This window comes from Biomphalaria glabrata, chromosome 6, assembly GCF_947242115.1.
Source record: "Biomphalaria glabrata chromosome 6, xgBioGlab47.1, whole genome shotgun sequence".
In the NCBI taxonomy this organism is placed as follows: domain Eukaryota; kingdom Metazoa; phylum Mollusca; class Gastropoda; family Planorbidae; genus Biomphalaria; species Biomphalaria glabrata.
In genome coordinates this window covers 23,989,481-24,013,283 of record NC_074716.1, presented here as the reverse complement: position 1 = coordinate 24,013,283, position 23,803 = coordinate 23,989,481, and the positions used below count along the sequence as shown (strand labels likewise).

Sequence of the window (23,803 nt, the reverse complement as noted above, 5' to 3'; positions counted from 1 at the left end):
AAACAGTATTTGCCTAATAAGAGTTCAAATCTAAAATAAATCTGTTCTCTGCTTTTTAGATAATTATCATTACTGATTTTACTTTAGCTTAGATGTTACTCTGAGGGCCTGAAATCTCTTACATCGGCATGTCCAGCAGTGTCCAGAATGTCCATTCTCACGTCATCTTCGTCTGATTTATCAGAGCTATATCTGTAAATACTTTCTGTGGAGTAGTGGACACTCATTTTTAATACCAATGGAATATAGTTAATTTGTCTCAGTGTATAAAATATCCATTTTTTTTCTTATGTCAGTCTCAGTGCTGGATTTATTTTTAAGCAAAACAAACTAGAGCTTAGTTCCAGGGATATTTCAATTATTTTGAAGAAAGATCAAAAGAAAATAGCCGAATGATGGACAAAGCCAGTAGGGGAAATGAAGTCTAATTCCGGCCCAGGTCAGTCTAACAATGTTATCTTGAGAGAACTAATTAGACCTAAGTACACCTAGTCCTAGACAAACTGACTTACCAAGAGTGGGACAATATTCTCCTAGGAATCGTTTGGTTAGAAATCTGACGACCAGTGCTAAATGTAGTGAAAATTGGACAGAAAGAGAAATACACTCTTGAACTCTTAATAGCCAATAATTTTTTAAAGCTATTAGTTTAAATAGGTCAAAGAATTGAAAACCTGATTTTATCTGACGTTGATACATTTGCACCCCCACCTTACCCCACCCCACCCCATTAAAAATAATGAATAGTTTACTATTATAGCTTCTGAATTAGTTTTTATTAGAAAAATTACAGAAAGATAGATTATAACTGTCAGTTAGTGTAACCTGTTTTTCCTACGCCCTGATAACCAAGGACGACAACTCTGCAAACATCTTTCGTTTCTGAAGTATGCTGTGGTTTCAGCAGACGAGTTCCATTCATCACATTTGGATTAATTGGTTATTGGGTGATATTTGAGTCACAAGGACGAACGCTTTCAAAAAGTCTAAGAACACAAAAAAAGCCTGTTTCAAAAAAATATTAATTTTAAAAAGTAGGAAATCTATATATGAATTTTTTACTCTGTTTTACGAAGACGACCTACGAGTTTATAAATCATGGTGTGGCATAATTATACTTTCTATACCCCCCAAAGAGGAAGACAAAATTGACCAATAACTCATTAAATGACGTTTGTGGTTGATCCTTTCTATATCCAATTACGAATGCAAATGTAAGTCTCATGTGTCTATGTTACGCTTGACAGCACACAATAATGGCTATTCAGTACTACGTGATACTACGTGAAATAGCCGTCAGGGCCGGCCTTATATAACCGGAGGCCCTAGGCCAGTGATTCCCAAAGTGGTCTATATAGACCCCCAGGGGTCTACGAAGACTTCCAAGGGGTCTACGAAAGTTAAAAAGGGAATTGGGGGTCTATGAGATGTGCACGGGGGTCTACGATAAAGAATCTTAATTCAGCATGTTGTGACTTTAATTTTAACAATTGTAATTTTTTTCATACACACATTAATGATTTGTACCTTAGAAAATCCTTAAATTTTTTATCCTGCTGATTGAATGAAAAATTGTTTTGTTTAATTTAATAACTATATTTAAATAGTGTAGTTTTGTCTAGTTATAACTTAAAAATAAATAAATGTAAACTGTACAGCGTTAAATATTTGAAATTGAACTTCATTACTTCCTTGTCAAACAATGTGCCATTTTTTTATGATGCTATGAAACCAATTAAGCTGGAGGATCATTTGAGATGATACCACCCTAATAAAAAGAAAAAAGTTTGCAACACTCAAAGATAAAGTTCAGAATACACCCACAAAAACTCTCTTTGACATGACATTGAGAAAATGATTATAGTAAAAACCTCACATGATAGGCAAATTATTGATTTTACTAGCCATTGAAGAAATAGTTAAAAAACTCTTACACAAACTTATATCATTAAAAGAATTTTATGTTTGGGTTTTGTGGCCGGTGACTTGTTTTGGGCCTCTTGATGAAGAATGCATTTTTGAAGGCATTGGTGGCATTCTCTGGTGACACTCGAAAAGGACAAATTTCAATGGTCCCAATTTTGAGCTTCCGGAACATATGTTTTCTCATTATGATGTGTACGGTTCTGATGTGAAAAATTTTAGGTGGTTATATCGGGATAGTTTATAATAGGTGTCATCTTTCTTGTATATCGAATGAGAGCTTGTCCATTTCTCGTTTTTACAATTCACTATTAGTTTCTTCTTTTCTTCCTGATAAAGTGCGATGTTCAAGTGTGTATTTGTTTTCTCACATTTGGCAAGTTAGTCAGCCTTCTATTTCCTTCTATTTCAACATTGGAGAACAGGTCACACAATATGTTTTGTACAAAAAAATTTGGATGTTCCTTCAGATTATGTGGATTATAACATCCTAACCCAAATCTCCCGACGGGAGATGCGAGCAGGCAAGGGGACCACCTACCATCAGTCCAGGCATCATGAGTTGTTTCATTTAGGATACATCAGAGTTTGTCAAGCTTTGAATTACTATTTTTAATATTGGTCAAGAAAAAAATTAACTGTTTGGCGAACTTGGCCGATTGGCTAGCATGGTAACTGTTAGCTCCAGTGCTCCTATTTCTTCTCTGTGGTTAATTTTTAAATTATTTTTTCTCCATTGGGACATTCAATAAATATTCCAGCTCCTCCGTTTGTGGTGGCTTTCTGAGAACCATCCATGCAAACTCTGACTCATTGGTTGTTAGGGCAATGGATTTGTAGAAGAGTTCACTAAATTCTTGAGCTCTGTTGGAATATAGTCAAATTTTTCTTTCTTCTTATATAAGTCTTTGCAAACGAAATATTTCTGCAAACAAAAAATTTCTCTATACAGCTGACAGAATCAGCTTTGTCTAGTAATGATGTATTTTTTTATTCAAATTATTATGGCTCAAGAAATCCACGAAAAACTGCTCTTTGTGAAAACTTTAACTGTGATACTTAAGGCACATTAATATTTAATGTTTTGAAGAACTACTTCATAAACCAACAAATCCCTATATGAAAAATAATCTCCATAGTAACGGATGGTAAGCTTGCAAACCTTTAAAAAATGTGTATAGTGATAGAAACGATACATATTAACTGTTATATAATGGTTTAAATTTGAATTTTGTTAATACATTTATTTTCAAAAATTAATTCACCTTCAAATGTAGGTTTAAAAAACTTTTTCACTATTCGTGTCACTGGCTAGAAATTTTTTTAAACAAAATTTTCAAAAATTCAATTTAACTTAAGCAGGGGGTCTACGGATAACCAAAAAAAAACATGACAAGGGGTCTACGAGACAAAAAAGTTTGGGAACCACTGCCCTAGGCGAAGTGAATTTAGGGGCTCCTAATAAAATACGAAAATAAAAATAAACAAGCTAAAAATAAAATAACGCAATTTCTATTGTTTGGTTAAAACAATCAATGCTAACAAGTAACGCAAATTACTAAGCACCACTGCATTCTCCGCTACTTTTCATTTGCATTTTGATGCATCAGACCTAAACAACGAAAACAATGTTTTTCTAAACATAGGTAGTCTAACAGGTAGATCAAAACATTCACGAAAAATCAATGAGTTATTGTAAAGACTTAGAGTTAGGATAATTGACATAGATCTGTCATATTTGGGAGTTGTTCCTAGTTTCGCATTTTTTTAAATTGGAGGCCCTAGGCGGCTGCCTACTTTGTCTATGCTTAAGGCCATCCCTTTAACCGTATTAGGTCACGTTGCATGTGCGTGGCATCCTTCTACAGAACCTCGATTTGAATTAAAATGATGTAGGGTCAATGTGGAATTTTGGAAGCTTGTAGAATTTACTATCAGTGAAGTAACGAATCCAGAAGAATCTTTGTACGGTACTATTTAAGGAGCTATTTTTCTTCGGTGTAACCAAGTAGTGAGTTACAAGATTTATGGGCACCTCCGAATCCGTCATATGATTGTGGAGACAGTACCCAGCTCTCCAAAAACACAATCGTGACAGTATTGAATTAATTCAATGACAAGCAACTCAACGCCAAAGGAAAATAACGATGACAGGTTTAATATCTGATGAAACACACAGACAACTGTGACAGTGCACCGTCATGGCACACAGACAACTGTGACAGTGCACCGTCATGGCACACAGACAATTGTGACAGTGCACCGTCATGGCACGCAGCTTTATTTTTCCTGCTGCAACATCAAGGCGAATCTAAGATGGTCTAAGCAGCGCCTGGAGTCGACAATTGATAGCGAGTTAGGGAATCTTAATTAGTCAATGCCAGAGTATTTATGATGTGGAGTATTCTTTGTGAAGGTATGGCTGTCTCTCGGTGATTCCAACATATCTATGAATATCGTCTTAGCACACAGTTAACACACTGGGGCCGATTAGCATTAAGAGTTGGAGTGCTATCTGATACAGGTAAGTGAAGACTACAGGAAGTCCTTACTGTGGCATTGCATTCCTTGGGACGACGTCGTTTCGATTCTCTTTCATGGCAGGTAAAACTAGGTGATTGGGGGGGGATAACTAAAATTCCCATCATCTTTAGATATTTAATTACATTTTAAATACTGTAAAACCCCTCTTTAATACTTATCACAACAATGAACTGTTTCTCACTGTCTGATACAATGTTTGCTCATTATGATGCGTACATAACGTTCTCTGATACGATGTTAGCCAAATTAGATGTGTATATAAAGATCACTAACTATCTGATATAATGCTAGCTACTTTAGAACAAAATTAAATAAACGATTATTTCAATATTTTTTTCATCTTAGACACAGTCTTCTGGACATATAGAGAGTGGGGGCAGATACGGCGAGAACTGTCAAGCTATTATGTAGAGAAACTAGGATAGAGTAACGGGTGGGGGGAGTGCTGCCACGAACAGTCGAATGTACTGGGGGGGGGGGAGTGCTGCCACGAACAGTCGAATGTACTGGGGGGGGGGAGTGCTGCTACGAACAGTCGAATGTACTGGGGGGGGGGAGTGCTGCTACGAACAGTCGAATGTACTGGGGGGAAGTGCTGCCACGAACAGTCGAATGTAATGGGGGGAGTGCTGCCACGAACAGTCGAATGTACTGGGGGGTGGGGAGTGCTGCCACGAACAGTCGAATGTACTGGGGGGGGGGAGTGCTGCCACGAACAGTCGAATGTAGTACTTATAGCACCCAAACTTTGTAGCTGACAGAGGACAGGTCACAGTCAGAGAAAATTTCGCCTTAAATACATTTTACTGTGTATGATCGTAGCCTGTTGAATCTAATTCAATTATTGTCTCTTTATTAAAAAAATAAGTAAACTATGAAACTATTTTCGAGAGATTAAAACATAGATTCAAACATATGACAAGTAAAAAATTGAGAAACCTACTTACCAAAGTATTTACCCCAAGGACCCCAAGCACAGGCAGGTATAAGTTATCTGGTATGAGTCATCAGCCCATGTCACTAGTAAGCTGTCAGATAACTTTGACTACACTGACATGTTATCTTCTTCCTACACATTACATTATACACATGCGTTGGTGTTTCTGGGAAAAAATAGTCAATGAATTAGATAAAACTTTATTATTTGCTTCACATTCACGATGGTATAGCCATATTTAGATTTTCATCATTGTAAAGTTGATTTGAAACCACGCCTTGCTACTTAATAGAAGTCTAGAGTTTTGCAGACAATAATAATGTATATAGTGCAGATGGTGCGCATGACAGGGTTATAACAATATATTAGATAATTTAACAGCTATTTTACAGTATGAGTATTTTTATTTAATAAAAAAAAACACATTGCTTGCCATTCAAAAGTATAATTATAAATATTTATTAGCGTGGTTGAAAAAAATATAAATTATGAAAGTTGCAAGTGTTTCAAAGTAAAAGACAAACAATTAACAGAAAATAGTCTTAAGTGAACTTCTCTGTCCGATGTTGTTCTCTATCGAGCCATTTGTTTTGTGGCTGATGAAGGCCTCATGCGCTGTGGATAGAAGTTTCGATTAGTCGGATTGCACTGCGTGACTGGCAGGATATAGACCTCGGGTCGTAGTTTGGACATTACTAATCTTGTCTTTATATCGGTTTTATTTTAAGCACAACAAAGACCAGTTATTCAATATGGATACAAAATAAAACAACTGTTTCAACTCACTCAAGACCAAATGATAGGCCCTATGTTTATTAAGTCTGTGTACAAGAACAAATGATATGTTTATTAAGTCTGTGTACAAGAACAAATGATATGTTTATTAAGTCTGTGTACAAGAACAAATGATATGTTTATTAAGTCTGTGTACAAGAACAAATGATATGTTTATTAAGTCTGTGTACAAGAACAAATGATATGTTTATTAAGTCTGTGTACAAGAACAAATGATATGTTTATTAAGTCTGTGTACAAGACCAAATGATACGTTTATTAAGTCTGTGTACAAGAACAAATGATACGTTTATTAAGTCTGTGTACAAGAACAAATGATATGTTTATTAAGTCTGTGTATTAGAATAAAAAATGTGTTCATCAAGATGTGTATAAAGATAAAACATATGTTCTCATTGTTAGATAATTTTCCTATGTTTAAATTATTCTTCCAGAGAGTGCCTCTCGAAAATAGTAAATATATTAGCGTTCGAACTTGTGATCTACAATACATGCTGATTTGTTGTGTAAAGATAAGATCTTGTGCATTGATAGTAAGTAGCACTTTGACTAACAGACTAAAGAACTCGACACAAAGTAGAACGTAGTTTATGTAGTGCTTCTGAAGTGGACAATAGGGGACATAGACAAGACATAGACAAGACATAGACAAGACATAGACAAGACATAGACAAGACATAGACAAGACATAGACAAGACATAGACAAGACATAGACTAGACATAGACTAGACATAGACAAGACATGGACAAGACAAGACATGGGCAAGACATGGACAAGACATAGACAAGACATAGACAAACTAGACAATACATTGAAAAGAAATGAACAAGACATAGACAAGACATAGACCAGACATAGACCAGACATAGACAAGACATAGACAAGACATAGACAAGACATAGACAAGACATAGACAAGACATAGACAAGACATAGACAAGACATAGACAAGACATAGACAAGAAATGAACAAGACATAGACAAGACATAGACAAGACATAGACAAGACATAGACAAGACATAGACAAGACATAGACAAGACATAGACAAGACATTGACAAGACATTGAAAAGAAATGAAAAAGACATAGACAAGACATAGACAAGACATAGACAAGACATAGACAAGACATAGACAAGACATAGACAAGACATAGACAAGACATAGACAAGACATAGACAAGACATGAACAAGACATAGACAAGACATGGACAAAACATGGTCAAAACATGAACAAGACATAGACCAGACATAGGCAAGACGTGAGAGATGGACAGAGGTTAATGCCGACAAGTGTACGTGTGAGAAGTAACCAGGAGGACTGTTCTGTTTCAACAGAGACTCAAATTAATACACACTGTACAGTGACTGTACACTAGTGTAGACTCATGAAAACTATCATTTTATTAAAGCTCTCCTTTAATCTTATCTTATATAATACAGACGTTACTTCAAAAAAGAAGATGATTACGTCCTACTCGTCATGTATTTAGTCATGCATATTAACCAATGACTTAAATTCTGCCAAGTCACTGGTTTTCCTGGCTAGCTCAGGCAACCCACTCCATGCTCTAATAGCGCTAGGGAAGAAGGAGTATTTGTACAAATTAGTCCTAGCATATGGAAAGTCACATCCTGACGTGAAGTGGTTTCCACAAAACGTCGACAACTCATAACGTACTTCGTAAGCAGAATATCAAGACATGATGTGAAGAAGGGAAGGATGATCAGGGCTCCTTTGTGACGTCGATACTCCATAAAGATCTAAAGAAAACTTAAACCTGATTGGTTAGTAGGCAAGAGAAATGAGGACGACATTTAAAAAACAACCAAACTTTTTTGTTTTGTTTAGCATTAGAATTTCTCTATATTTTTTAAACGCCACTCCCCGCCCCCCTCAATTGGAAATGATGTCATCGAGACCACAAAACGATCGACACAGACCAAAGAATGAGAGACTCCTGGTTAATGTACAACATTTGGTATTTTACAAGCTTTTAAAATAAATAGGTGGATTAGTGTATTCCAGTTTCATTGGCTTATTACGATATGACTTTTCCCCACCAGATAGTAAGCATTAGACTGAAGTGGGTGCATTGATGAGTAAGAAAAAATATAAACATGAGTAGCAGGGAACATAGAAGCGGTAGGTCACATTGTGCTGAATACATAACTTCCTCGTAATCATTGGCCACAGTCACAAGTTATTGCCGATTTCTCTTTCTATTCCACTTTAAATAAATAAATTCTGGGGCATGGTGGCTGAGTTGTAAAGCTTTTAGCTTCCGAACCGAAGGGGTCTGGTGTTCGAATCATGGTAAAGACTGGGCTTTTGAATTTCGGGAATGTTGTGACGCCCCTGAGACCATCTAACTCCAATGGGTACCTGACTTACGTTGGGGGAGTAAAATTGGTTGGTCGTTGTGCTGGCCACATAACATTCTCCTAAACAGTCGTCTATAGTAATAGTCCCTAAGATTGTTGTTTGTTTAGAAATAAATTCTACAGTTGACTGATTAGTTTTTAATATTCCAAATATGAATTTTACTTTTAAATCGAGACCTTGACCTTGATCTAGTGTAAATTTAAAAAATGCGGGCTTATTATAGTAAAAACGATAAACACTACATGATAAGACATTTGTATTTATGTGTATTTTTTCTGTTGTGTTGTCTTTATATGAGAAACGAGTCCTTGTAATCACAACAAATTTCCGTAAGGATCAATAAAGCAGTCTTAGTCTTAGTCTTAGTCTTTTTGTTATTCCTTTTTTTTATGTAATTCCTATATTGGTAAAATGTGTATAAAATATGTCAATATGAATTAGAGTAGAAACCTTTACAGCGATAATTTCTTTTTGTCAACTTCTGAATTATCTGGCACGTTTTCTCTTCAGATATGAAGGCCAGGTTTTCAAATGCCAGCTATAAATAGCCGCACATTATGAAGACAATGCACATGCTCTGAGTCTGATCCTGTTTTAAGTTTCTCCTACCATCAATCTGTAAACATGAAGAGCCTATTCCTTGTTTGTCTATTAGCACTCACTTACGGAGCTTTTGCATTCATCATAGGTAATTACGTTCATAATTGATTTCATTAAGAAACTTTGTTTTTAAAATGTGAACATGTTAGCTCCCTGTTGGATTCTAGACTGAATTCAGTTCTCTGGGGACATGGACTTTCAACTTCAGTTTAACTAGACTTTTTAAGTTGCCAATGAGGAAATGTACTTTAAACCTTATTTTAACTCAACTCTTTAAGTCCTCTGTGAAGACATGTACTTTAAGCTTCATTTTAACCCAAATCTTTAAGTTCTCAGTGGAGACATTTAACTTTATTTTAATCCAACTCTTTAAGTCCTCTTTGAGGAAATGTACTTTAAAATTCCATTTAACCCAACTCTTTAAGTTTTTTCTCATTGAGGAGAAGTACTTTAAACTTCATTTTAACACGAATCTTTTGAGTTCTCAGTGGTCACTAACCAAGCACTTCGAACTTAAGGACAATAAGTTATGGACTAAGATATCCTGTAGACATCGGAAAGCGACCGAATGTGAATGAACTAATAAATGTGATTATTCGTGAATCTTGTAAAATGATATTAGTTGGCTAAATAAGATTGCCCGTCTCTCTTTACAACAACAGTCATTCCTTTTTTAATGTTAACTGTTATCACCAAGTAAAAAAAAAATTGTTATATTAGGAATTTTTATTGGTGTATGGGATTCAATTTTTTATTACATTTTATAAGATATTATCAATAAACACGATTTAGTAAGACTATATCCATTCTGACTGAGCAATCTCAAACACATATAGATATTAATAGAACTTATGTTTATAACTTCAATGTGGACATGACCCAATGAAGTGTGTTTCTGAAAGAAATAGACGACTATTGAATACTTACTGAGCTGATTCACTCATTAACAACCTTCACGCTAAGACAAAACGAAATGTTGTTATCAGTAATCAGTAATGTCCTCGCTATATCCATTGTTGTTCATGTGTTTTCTGTTGATAGATCCAAGAGCCGATTATGTGGTCTGTGAAATGTCTTGCGGAGCCAGCAATCAAGCGTGCATCGATTCCTGCATTCACGGCAAACGAAACTCTGGCGACGTCTACAAAAGGGTGGACTTTGTTATTTGTGAGATGGTAATTTGCCCCAATGACAACGGACCAAATTCTCAATGCATGAACCAATGCCTTCACGGAAAATAAATGGTCTATGAATGTATTATAATATAAAAGTAAAATTGAGCCATTTGGCTTTCCGTAATGGTAGACGGAAATAATCCCTGTGAGGATTACAAAATAAAGTTTTGTACACAATCTAGTTCAATTTTGTGTTTAACATGTTTTGATTGGGTACCTCATTTCATATATATATATCCCCGGGCTATGCTTCTCAGCATCAACACCTGCACGACTGATATGGTACAGAGATGGCTGCCTGGTCGTGCGGTTTGCGCGCTGGACTGTCGTTTGGATTGATCGATGGACCCGAGTTCAAACCCTGCCCGCTCCCATCCCCCGTCGTCCTGCGGGATGTTTGGACTAGGAAGTTAACTATCTTTTACTCTGAAGGAACATCCGAAAAATGTAAAACATTTTACAAACATTTTTTACAAACAAAAAATTGGGGGGAGTTTCCCCAATGTGCTCGGCCTTCGGCCTCACATAACCAGAGCGCCCTGAGAGCCATCCATGATTAGGGATGGAATAATTAAAATCTGCTAGGATCATTCCCAAACAGAAGTTTGTTCATACAGGCAGAGGAGGCAAGCTTCCATAGACCAAGGGTTCAAAGAATCCTAAACTCAACTCGAAGGACAGTTACGAAGAAGAAAAGAAATAGATCAGTGGTGTCTATCAGTGGTGTCTATCAGTGGTGTCTATCAGTGGTGTCTATCAGTGGTGTCTATCAGTGGTATCTATCAGTGCTGTCTATCAGTGCTGTCAATCAGTGATTCAGTGCTGTCTATCAGTGCTGTCTATCAGACTGTTTTTATCTGAGGGACATCTACATGTCCAGAAAAAGTATTACAGACCGCATCAAAACCCATTGTAACCGTTGAGCCTAATGTAACTGAGTCCAATGTAACCGTTGAGCCTAATGTAACTAAGTCCAATGTAACCGTTGAGCCTAATGTAACTGAGTCCAATGTAACCGTTGAGCGTAATGTAACTGAGTCCAATGTAACCGTTGAGCCTAATGTAACTGAGTCCAATGTAACCGTTGAGCCTAATGTAACTGAGTCCAATGTAACCGTTGAGCCTAATGTAACTGAGTCCAATGTAACTGAGTCCAATGTAACCGTTGAGCCTAATGTAACTGAGCCCAATGTAACCGTTGAGCCTAATGTAACTGAGTCCAATGTAACTGAGTCCAATGTAACCGTTGAGCCTAATGTAACTGAGCCCAATGTAACCGTTGAGCCTAATGTAACTGAGCCCAATGTAACCGTTGAGCCTAATGTAACTGAGTCCAATGTAACTGAGTCCAATGTAACCGTTGAGCCTAATGTAACTGAGCCCAATGTAACCGTTGAGCCTAATGTAACTGAGCCCAATGTAACCGTTGAGCCCAATGTAACTGAGCCCAATGTAACCGTTGAGCCTAATGTAACTGAGCCCAATGTAACCGTTGAGCCTAATGTAACTGAGTCCAATGTAACCGTTGAGCCCAATGTAACTGAGTCCAATGTAACCGTTGAGCCTAATGTAACTGAGCCCAATGTAACCGTTGAGCCTAATGTAACTGAGTCCAATGTAACCGTTGAGCCTAATGTAACTGAGTCCGATGTAACTGAGCCTAATGTAACTGAGCCTAATGTAACCGTTGAGCCTAATGTAACTGAGTCCAATGTAACTGAGCCTAATGTAACCGTTGAGCCTAATGTAACTGAGTCCAATGAAACCGTTGAGCCTGATGTAACTGAGTCCAATGTAACCGTTGAGCCTAATGTAACTGAGCCTAATGTAACCGTTGAGCCTAATGTAACTGAGCCCAATGTAACCGTTGAGCCTAATGTAACTGAGTCCAATGTAACCGTTGAGCCTAATGTAACTGAGTCCGATGTAACTGAGCCTAATGTAACTGAGCCTAATGTAACCGTTGAGCCTAATGTAACTGAGTCCAATGTAACTGAGCCTAATGTAACCATTGAGCCTGATGTAACTGAGTCCAATGTAACCGTTGAGCCTAATGTAACTGAGCCTAATGTAACCGTTGAGCCTAATGTAACTGAGCCCAATGTAACCGTTGAGCCTAATGTAACTGAGCCTAATGTAACCGTTGAGCCTAATGTAACTGAGTCCAATGTAACCATTGAGCCTATTGTAACCGTTGAGCCTAATGTAACTGAGCCTAATGTAACCATTGAGCCTAATGTAACTGAGCCCAATGTAACCGTTGAGCCTAATGTAACTGAGCCTAATGTAACCGTTGAGCCTAATGTAACTGAGCCTAATGTAACCATTGAGCCTAATGTAACTGAGCCTAATGTAACCGTTGAGCCTAATGTAACTTAGCCTAATTTAACTGAGCCCAATGTAACCGTTGAGCCTAATGTAACTGAGCCTAATATAACTGAGCCCAATGTAACTGAGTCCAATGTAACCGTTGAGCCTAATGTAACTGAGCCCAATGTAACCGTTGAGCCTAATGTAACTGAGCCTAATGTAACTGAGTCCAATGTAACTGTTGAGCCTAATGTAACTGAGCCCAATGTAACCGTTGAGCCTAATCTAACTGAGCCCAATGTAACTGAGTCCAATGTAACTGTTGAGCCTAATGTAACTGAGCCCAATGTAACCGTTGAGCCTAATGTAACTGAGCCCAATGTAACCATTGAGCCTAATGTAACTGAAACCAATGTAACTGAGCCCACTGTAACCGTTGAGCCTAATGTAACTGAGCCCAATGTAACTAAGTCCAATGTAACCGGGCCCAATGTAACTGAGCCCAATGTAACCGTTGAGCCTAATGTAACTGAGCCCAATTTAACTGAGTCAGCCTGATGTAACTGAGTCCAATGTAACCGTTGAGCCTAATGTAACTGAGTCCAATGTAACCGTTGAGCCTAATGTAACTGAGTCCAATGTAACCGTTGAGCCTAATGTAACTGAGCCTAATGTAACTGAGCCCAATGTAACTGAGTCCAATGTAACCGTTGAGCCTAATGTAACTGAACCCAATGTAACCGTTGAGCCTAATGTAACTGAGTCCAATGTAACCGTTGAGTCTAATGTAACTGAGCCTAATGTAACTGAGCCTAATGTAACTGTTGAGCCTAATGTAACTGAGCCTATTGTAACCGTTGAGCCTAATGTAACTGAGCCTAATGAAACTGAGCCCAATGTAACCATTGAGCCTAATGTAACTGAGCCTAATGTAACTGAGCCCAATGTAACCATTGAGCCTGATGTAACTGAGTCCAATGTAACCGTTGAGCCTAATGTAACTGAGCCTAATGTAACCGTTGAGCCTTATGTAACTGAGCCCAATGTAACCGTTGAGCCTAATGTAACTGAGCCTAATGTAACCGTTGAGCCTAATGTAACTGAGCCTAATGTAACCATTGAGCCTAATGTAACCGTTGAGCCTAATGTAACCGTTGAGCCTAATGTAACTGAGCCTAATGAAACTGAGCCCAATGTAACCATTGAGCCTAATGTAACTGAGCCCAATGTAACCATTGAGCCTAATGTAACTGAGCCTAATGTAACTGAGCCCAATGTAACCGTTGAGCCTAATGTAACTGAGCCCAATGTAACCGATGAGCCTAATGTAACTGAGCCTAATGTAACTGAGTCCAATGTAACCGTTGAGCCTAATGTAACTGAGCCCAATGTAACCGTTGAGCCTAATGTAACTGAGTCCAATGTAACCGTTGAGCCTAATGTAACTGAGCCCAATGTAACCGTTGAGCCTAATGTAACTGAGCCTAATGTAACCGTTGAGCCTAATGTAACTGAGCCTTATGTAACCATTGAGCCTAATGTAACCGTTGAGCCTAATGTAACCGTTGAGCCTAATGTAACTGAGCCTAATGAAACTGAGCCCAATGTAACCATTGAGCCTAATGTAACTGAGCCTAATGTAACTGAGTCCAATGTAACCGTTTAGCCTAATGTAACTGAGCCCAATGTAACCGATGAGCCTAATGTAACTGAGCCTAATGTAACCATTGAGCCTAATGTAACCGTTGAGCCTAATGTAACCGTTGAGCCTAATGTAACTGAGCCTAATGAAACTGAGCCCAATGTAACCATTGAGCCTAATGGAACTGAGCCTAATGTAACTGAGCCCAATGTAACCATTGAGCCTGATGTAACTGAGTCCAATGTAACCGTTGAGCCTAATGTAACTGAGCCTAATGTAACCGTTGAGCCTAATGTAACTGAGCCCAATGTAACCATTGAGCCTAATGTAACTGAGCCTAATGTAACCGTTGAGCCTAATGTAACTGAGCCTAATGTAACCATTGAGCCTAATGTAACCGTTGAGCCTAATGTAACCGTTGAGCCTAATGTAACTGAGCCTAATGAAACTGAGCCCAATGTAACCATTGAGCCTAATGGAACTGAGCCTATTGTAACCGTTGAGCCTAATGTAACTGAGCCTAATGAAACTGAGCCCAATGTAACCATTGAGCCTAATGTAACTGAGCCTAATGTAACTGAGCCCAATGTAACCATTGAGCCTGATGTAACTGAGTCCAATGTAACCGTTGAGCCTAATGTAACTGAGCCTAATGTAACCGTTGAGCCTTATGTAACTGAGCCCAATGTAACCGTTGAGCCTAATGTAACTGAGCCTAATGTAACCGTTGAGCCTAATGTAACTGAGCCTAATGTAACCATTGAGCCTAATGTAACCGTTGAGCCTAATGTAACCGTTGAGCCTAATGTAACTGAGCCTAATGAAACTGAGCCCAATGTAACCATTGAGCCTAATGTAACTGAGCCCAATGTAACCATTGAGCCTAATGTAACTGAGCCTAATGTAACTGAGCCCAATGTAACCGTTGAGCCTAATGTAACTGAGCCCAATGTAACCGATGAGCCTAATGTAACTGAGCCTAATGTAACTGAGTCCAATGTAACCGTTGAGCCTAATGTAACTGAGCCCAATGTAACCGTTGAGCCTAATGTAACTGAGTCCAATGTAACCGTTGAGCCTAATGTAACTGAGCCCAATGTAACCGTTGAGCCTAATGTAACTGAGCCTAATGTAACCGTTGAGCCTAATGTAACTGAGCCTTATGTAACCATTGAGCCTAATGTAACCGTTGAGCCTAATGTAACCGTTGAGCCTAATGTAACTGAGCCTAATGAAACTGAGCCCAATGTAACCATTGAGCCTAATGTAACTGAGCCTAATGTAACTGAGTCCAATGTAACCGTTTAGCCTAATGTAACTGAGCCCAATGTAACCGATGAGCCTAATGTAACTGAGCCTAATGTAACCATTGAGCCTAATGTAACCGTTGAGCCTAATGTAACCGTTGAGCCTAATGTAACTGAGCCTAATGAAACTGAGCCCAATGTAACCATTGAGCCTAATGGAACTGAGCCTAATGTAACTGAGCCCAATGTAACCATTGAGCCTGATGTAACTGAGTCCAATGTAACCGTTGAGCCTAATGTAACTGAGCCTAATGTAACCGTTGAGCCTAATGTAACTGAGCCCAATGTAACCATTGAGCCTAATGTAACTGAGCCTAATGTAACCGTTGAGCCTAATGTAACTGAGCCTAATGTAACCATTGAGCCTAATGTAACCGTTGAGCCTAATGTAACCGTTGAGCCTAATGTAACTGAGCCTAATGAAACTGAGCCCAATGTAACCATTGAGCCTAATGGAACTGAGCCTAATGTAACTGAGCCCAATGTAACCGTTGAGCCTAATGTAACTGAGCCCAATGTAACCGATGAGCCTAATGTAACTGAGCCTAATGTAACTGAGTCCAATGTAACCGTTGAGCCTAATGTAACTGAGCCCAATGTAACCGTTGAGCCTAATGTAACTGAGTCCAATGTAACCGTTGAGCCTAATGTAACTGAGCCCAATGTAACCGTTGAGCCTAATGTAACTGAGCCCAATGTAACCGTTGAGCCTAATGTAACTGAGCCCAATGTAACTGAGCCTAATGTAACTGAGCCCAATGTAACTGAGTCCAATGTAACCGAGCCCAATGTAACTGAGCCTAATGTAACTGAGCCCAATTTAACCGTTGAGCCTAATGTAACTGAGCCCAATGTAACCATTGAGCCTAATGTAACCGTTGAGTCTAATGTAACTGAGCCCAATGTAACCGTTGAGCCTAATGTAACTGAGCCCAATGTAACCGTTGAGCCTAATGTAACTGAGCCTAATGTAACTGAGCCTAATGTAACTGAGCCCAATGTAACTGAGCCCAATGTAACTGACCCCAATGTAACTGAGTCCAATGTAACCGTTGAGCCTAATGTAACTGAGCCTAATGTAACTGAGCCCAATGTAACTGAGCCTAATGTAACTGAGCCCAATGTAACCACTGAGCCCAATTTAACCGTTGAGCCTAATGTAACTGAGCCCAATGTAACCATTGTGCCTAATGTAACCGTTGAGTCTAATGTAACTGAGCCCAATGTAACTGAGTCCAATGTAACTGAGCCCAATGTAACTGAGTCCAATGTAACCGTTGAGCCTAATGCAACTGAGCCCAATGTAACCGTTGAGCCTAATGTAACTGAGCCTAATGTAACTGAGCCCAATGTAACTGAGCCCAATGTAACTGAGCCTAATGCAACTGAGCCCAATGTAACCGTTGAGCCTAATGTAACTGAGCCTAATGTAACTGAGCCCAATGTAACTGAGCCCAATGTAACTGAGCCCAATGTAACTGAGTCCAATGTAACCGTTGAGCCTAATGTAACTGAGCCTAATGTAACTGAGCCCAATGTAACTGAGCCCAATGTAACTGAGTCCAATGTAACCGTTGAGCCTAATGTAACTAAGCCCAATGTAACCGTTGAGCCTAATGTAACTGAGCCCAATGTAACGGTTGAGCCTTATGTAACTGAGCCTAATGTAACTGAGCCCAATGTAACTGAGTCCAATGTAACCGTTGAGCCTAATGTAACTGAGCCTAATGTAACTGAGCCCAATGTAACTGAGTCCAATGTAACCGTTGAGCCTAATGTAACTGAGCCCAATGTAACTGTTGAGCCTAATGTAACTGAGCCAAATATAACTGAGTCCAATGTAACCGTTGAGCCTAATGTAACTGAGCCCAATGTAACCGTTGAGCCTAATGTAACTGAGCCCAATGTAACTGAGTCCAATGTAACCGTTGAGCCTAATGTAACTGAGCCTAATGTAACTGAGCCCAATGTATCTGTGTCCAATGTAACCGTTGAGCCTAATGTAACTGAGCCCAATGTAACCGTTGAGCCTAATGTAACTGAGCCCAATGTAACTGAGTCCAATGTAACTGAGCCCAATGTAACTGAGTCCAATGTAACCGTTGAGCCTAATGTAACTGAGCCTAATGTAACTGAGCCCAATGTAACTGAGCCCAATGTAACTGAGTCCAATGTAACCGTTGAGCCTAATGTAACTGAGCCCAATGTAACCGAGCCCTTGTGGCTTCAGTATACATTGTAGACAGAAGCTTCGAGTGATCGGAAAACGTTGCGTCATAGCCGGATATGGCCCACGGGAAGTAATTTGACCATCACTGATCTAACATATGGTTCCTTTCATATTCTAGACTATGTATTTTGTTTCTTCTATTTGCCATGTAAGACTCGGAGCGAGAAGACACACATGCAATAATCTCCTCTTCCCATAACCCCCCCCCCATCCCTTAACCCTGGGATACGCAAAACAGCTGCGTATAATAATTAATTAATATGTTGGGTCAGCTTGAAATATAAATATATTTCAGCCTTCTCAAGCCAGTAGGTAACCACTGTGCCAAGGAGCTCCTTATGCAAAAAAAAAAAAAAAGGTTTTAAACAATAAAGGGGACTAATTCAGCTTATACCACCTTATCAGTCAAGTAAAATTTCTTTCCCTTGTTCGAGATACCAAACAAAATAATTAATTACCAACAGTTAATTAATTAATTGGTTCGGTTTTTTTTAAATTGATTCTTGTGTTGGTAGGTAAAATAAATAATTGTGCGAAATTTCAGCTTGATCCGATATTGGGTGTAGGAGAAATAACGTGTACAAACTTTTTACCAGACAGACAGAGTGAGTTGATATTAGCTTTGTAAAAATAAGCAGTGTTCCGCTAAATATTCAGAATGTGCGAAGTGTTCCGCTAAAGAAATGTTTGGGAAACACTGGTCTAATGAATGACATAAAAATTATTCAAATATGAACGGATCATGTGATATTTTAGAACGAGGCTAAAGATAACGAAAACAACTTTCAAATGTTAGCGAATAAAAAAACAACCTAGATCTAAGTTTTCTGTACATATAAAATCCAAACCTTTATCGCCTTTTTTCTGACATGCCAGGTTGTGTATAAATACAGAGTGTAGGCGGAAACAATATGAGAATGCCAGTGAAACGATTTATCTGACCTATGACCTTTGCATGTGCTGGCTTCTTGTTGATCAACTAAGTTGATATGGTTGAACATTACGTGATAATGTCCGAAAGAAAGCGGTGTGGGCCAGGGTGTGTACCATATATATGAGGATAAGACGTGTGTTTTTTTTACGGCATAACTGTGACGCCGAATTAATTCATAGTTTTGTGCTTTAGTCATATTTACAGCGGAAAGGACTCATCTACGTAGATGTAGCTACGTTTGTGGGTCACTGTTGGGTCTTCAGAACACTGCACTACTCAACATTGACTCTTTTTTACTCGATTACTATGCTTGTTTCTTATCAATATGTGCAACATCAATCTCGTAAATGTGTTTCTTATCAATATGTGCAACATCAATCTCGTAAATGTGTTTCTTATCAATATGTGCAACATCAATCTCGTAATTGGTGTTTCTTATCAATATGTGCAACATCAATCTCGTAAATGGGTTTCTTATCAATATGTGCAACATCAATCTCGTAATTGGTGTTTCTTATCAATATGTGCAACATCAATTTCGTAAATGTGTTTCTTATCAATATGTGCAACATCAATCTCGTAATTGGTGTTTCTTATCAATATGTGCAACATCAATTTCGTAAATGTGTTTCTTATCAATATGTGCAACATCAATCTCGTAAATGGGTTTCTTATCAATATGTGCAACATCAATCTCGTAAATGGGTTTCTTATCAATATGTGCAACATCAATCTCGTAAATGTGTTTCTTATCAATATGTGCAACATCAATCTCGTAAATGGGTTTCTTATCAATATGTGCAACATCAATCTCGTAAATGTGTTTCTTATCAATATGTGCAACATCAATCTCGTAAATGTGTTTCTTATCAATATGTGCAACATCAATCTCGTAAATGTGTTTCTTATCAATATGTGCAACATCAATCTCGTAAATGGGTTTCTTATCAATATGTGCAACATCAATCTCGTAAATGTGTTTCTTATCAATATGTGCAACATCAATCTCGTAAATGTGTTTCTTATCAATATGTGCAACATCAATCTCGTAAATGGGTTTCTTATCAATATGTGCAACATCAATCTCGTAAATGTGTTTCTTATCAATATGTGCAACATCAATCTCGTAATTGGGGTTTCTTATCAATATGTGCAACATCAATCTCGTAATTGGTGTTTCTTATCAATATGTGCAACATCAATCTCGTAAATGTGCAATTTTACAGAGAACAAGTTGTAATAAGGATTTTTAACATTTCTCTTTTAAACAGAGACTGGCACAGAGCTGTGACAGTTAATATATGGTGGCTTCATTGCAATTTACAATGATACAAAGTTATGTAGGTCGTATATGGTGGTAGCCAAGGTTTTTATAATGTATAGAAATATTAAAACACAGACTAATAGGCAAGTTATATATACTCAGAGCATTTACTTTTCTCTTTAACGATACTTTTTCTTTAAATTATAATAATAATAATTCTTCTCTATTGAAATAACGTCTGAAATCTTTATGATAAGATAAGGAAACAGAACGATGGTCAATGAAATGTACATTTAAACCACAGTTTTACACGAATGTATTGATTTAAGATATATATTATCAGGCCGGCCAAAATAAAGTATCCCTATTGCTATTTAAAAAAAAAAAAGAAAAAAAAATCCTGAATATTTCATGACAATCATATATCTTTAGTCTTGTATTTCTTTGCAAGTTAATGCCAAGGAAAATCTCAAATGAAATGTATTGAGCCATCAACTATTTCCACTAACAAAATCATGTTAAGTTTTTGAATATTTTTATTAAATACTAATTTAAGCAATTATCACCTCTATCTACTGCAGCACAGTGGCGAACATTACCTTTGAGTATTACGTTAGGTAAACAATAAATTCTTTTTTAAATGGACTTTAGAAAAATTAAAGAAAGAAGCTTTTCTGACAGAATTTGAAATAAAATTAAGTCAATTTTAACAATTTCATAGGTCATGGAAACTAGAATGTGAAGTTATCAAACGTCCACAAATAAAAGAATGCAGGGATACGGTTTGAACAAACACATGAAGGGCATTGCGTTAATGTCAAAGTGTTATCAAAGAATGTAACTTATTGCCACATATTAAATATTCGACAAGATTCAAAACAGAATCAAAGGCACTGCTCGCCCACCACAAGTTGACCTATATTACTGAACTGTGAATGGGCTTGTAAAAGTAAATACCAGAGAGCATAAGCAATTTTGATGTGCACCGAACCGTAAAATGAAATGTGCATTTCTTCATTATAGCGGTTGACAATTTTTTATGTTCAGATTATTAATAACTATTTGTTAAAAAGAAAAAAAAACTATCACTGTAGAGATCTAATTTTCATGAAGTATTATTTTTTTTTGTCTTAATCATGTAATCTAATAGTCGCATTAATCTTATATTGAAATCAAAGTGTTCGAATCACAAGAAAGATAATGCCTATTATAAGCTATCCCGACAAGATCAACGTCTAATCTTTCGACTCAGGACCGGACACAACAGAATGAGACAACATATGTACCGGAAGCTCAAAATTGGAACCAGTGAAATCTGCCCATGTGGAGTATCACCAGAGAATGTTGATCATGTTCTTCAAAACTGCATTTTTTTATTAAGAGACCCGAACTGGCCCCAAAACACCCCTACTGAAAGAAAATCATATGGAGAGCTCCCTGATTTGGAAACCACTGCACTGTTCATCTGGTATATTGGTCTAGTCACCTGAACGCTACAACATAACACGTGAAAGAAGAAAAAGAAATCAAAGTAGTCATCGTAAATAACGTTTTCCCATTATCCAAGGAGACGAAACCCAACATATTTAGCCATATATGTGAATACTATAAGATGAATTTCCCTTGTTGGAATCAAATAAAATAGTACATTACTAGTAATTGTTTGACTAATTGTTTACTTTTTTCCTTGATTCATGTACTGTCTATGCTAATTAGTAATTGTGCAAAGTTTCAACTTGATCTGAGAATGGGTGTGGGAGAAATAACGTGTACACACTTTTTTGCCAGACAGGCAGACAGTGAGTTGATATAAACTTTGTAAAAACGGAGGGAGGTGCATGGCAAGTACAAATTTACAAAGGGTAATCTGTTGACGCAAATTAAAGGAGCACCTTGAGAGTACCCTTTTTTAATTGCGTGTATTTCTGCATCTGCATTGAATGAGTATGTGTGTTTGATAACTACTCTACATGCGTTGATAATTGTGTCTGAGTGTTTCTGCTGTTTGTCAATTAATTAGACTAAAGGTGTTTATTTATAACATTAACATAGAGTCCATCTGGCGCCTGTGTTTATTACCTGACAAAACATTAGCTCTAGAAGACAAGATAGAGAGATGAGATGCCTTTATTTCATAGAACAAAACGTTAGCTCTAGAAGACAAGATAGAGAGATGAGATGCCTTTATTTCATAGAACAAAACGTTAGCTCTAGAAGACAAGATAGAGAGATGAGATTCCTTTATTTCATAGAACAAAACGCTTACCTACAGATTCGTATCTAAACTTCGTTTACAGACAACTTGTTGTTTCACGGGGTGAATAACCGACACTGTTACTAACCACAATAACAATACTAGCCAACTGTTCACCCCAGCATGTAGTATTGTAATGTATTGCCTCCACCAATGAGCTATATCTGTACCCCCAAACAAAGACAGTCGGCATTGAAGAGAAGAAAAAACAAACAGGTCTCTGAATGGAGTAGTTTGTACTCGGTCTCTGAATGGAGTAGTTTGTACTCGGTCTCTTAATGGAGTAGTTTGTACTCGGTCTCTGAATGGAGTAGTTTGTACTCGGTCTCTGAATGGAGTAGTTTGTACTCGGTCTCTTAATGGAGTAGTTTGTACTCGGTCTCTTAATGGAGTAGTTTGTACTCGGTCTCTGAATGGAGTAGTTTGTACTCGGTCTCTTAATGGAGTAGTTTGTACTAGGTCTCTGAATGGAGTAGTTTGTACTCGGTCTCTTAATGGAGTAGTTTGTACTCGGTCTCTTAATGGAGTAGTTTGTACTCGGTCTCTTAATGGAGTAGTTTGTACTCGGTCTCTGAATGGAGTAGTTTGTACTCGGTCTCTGAATGGAGTAGTTTGTACTCGGTCTCTGAATGGAGTAGTTTGTACTCGGTCTCTTAATGGAGTAGTTTGTACTCGGTCTCTGAATGGAGTAGTTTGTACTCGGTCTCTGAATGGAGTAGTTTGTACTCGGTCTCTTAATGGAGTAGTTTGTACTAGGTCTCTGAATGGAGTAGTTTGTACTCGGTCTCTTAATGGAGTAGTTTGTACTCGGTCTCTGAATGGAGTAGTTTGTACTCGGTCTCTGAATGGAGTAGTTTGTACTCGGTCTCTTAATGGAGTAGTTTGTACTCGGTCTCTTAATGGAGTAGTTTGTACTCGGTCTCTGAATGGAGTAGTTTGTACTCGGTCTCTTAATGGAGTAGTTTGTACTCGGTCTCTGAATGGAGTAGTTTGTACTCGGTCTCTGAATGGAGTAGTTTGTACTCGGTCTCTGAATGGAGTAGTTTGTACTCGGTCTCTTAATGGAGTAGTTTGTACTCGGTCTCTGGTCTCTGAATGGAGTAGTTTGTACTCGGTCTCAGGTCTCTGAATGGAGTAGTTTGTACTCGGTCTCAGGTCTCTGAATGGAGTAGTTTGTACTCGGTCTCAGGTCTCTGAATGGAGTAGTTTGTACTCGGTCTCAGGTCTCTGAATGGAGTAGTTTGTACTCGGTCTCTGGTCTCTGAATGGAGTAGTTTGTACTCGGTCTCAGGTCTCTGAATGGAGTAGTTTGTACTCGGTCTCAGGTCTCTGAATGGAGTAGTTTGTACTCGGTCTCTGGTCTCTGAATGGAGTAGTTTATACTCGGTCTCTGGTCTCTGAATGGAGTAGTTTGTACTCGGTCTCTGGTCTCTGAATGGAGTAGTTTGTACTCGGTCTCTGGTCTCTGAATGGAGTAGTTTGTACTCGGTCTCAGGTCTCT

General features: G+C 38.0%; 1 protein-coding gene and 1 long non-coding RNA gene across 4 annotated transcripts in view; one reads left to right on the top strand and one right to left on the bottom strand.

The window, feature by feature from the left end:
* LOC106060541 (ras-related and estrogen-regulated growth inhibitor-like) overlaps positions 1-23,803 on the bottom strand; it is a 42,475-nt gene that overhangs the window by 4,829 nt on the left and 13,843 nt on the right. Inside the window, exons 2-5 of one of the 3 annotated variants that reach the window (XM_056033191.1) lie at positions 5,415-5,570; positions 826-986; positions 513-569; positions 123-205 (exon numbers count right to left, since the gene is read on the bottom strand). In XM_056033191.1, coding sequence (XP_055889166.1) covers positions 123-205; positions 513-569; positions 826-922 — 237 coding nt within the window. In that variant the 5' untranslated portion in view covers positions 923-986; positions 5,415-5,570. Of the gene's footprint in view, positions 1-122; positions 206-512; positions 570-825; positions 987-5,414; positions 5,594-23,803 lie in introns of those variants that run through there. The other 2 variants (XM_013218453.2, XM_056033192.1) reach the window with 2 other exon arrangements.
* LOC106060540 (uncharacterized) lies at positions 4,432-10,542 on the top strand. Its single transcript, XR_008778579.1, has 4 exons — positions 4,432-4,527; positions 6,634-6,732; positions 9,097-9,274; positions 10,228-10,542. It is a non-coding gene; the product is annotated as an uncharacterized LOC106060540 (long non-coding RNA).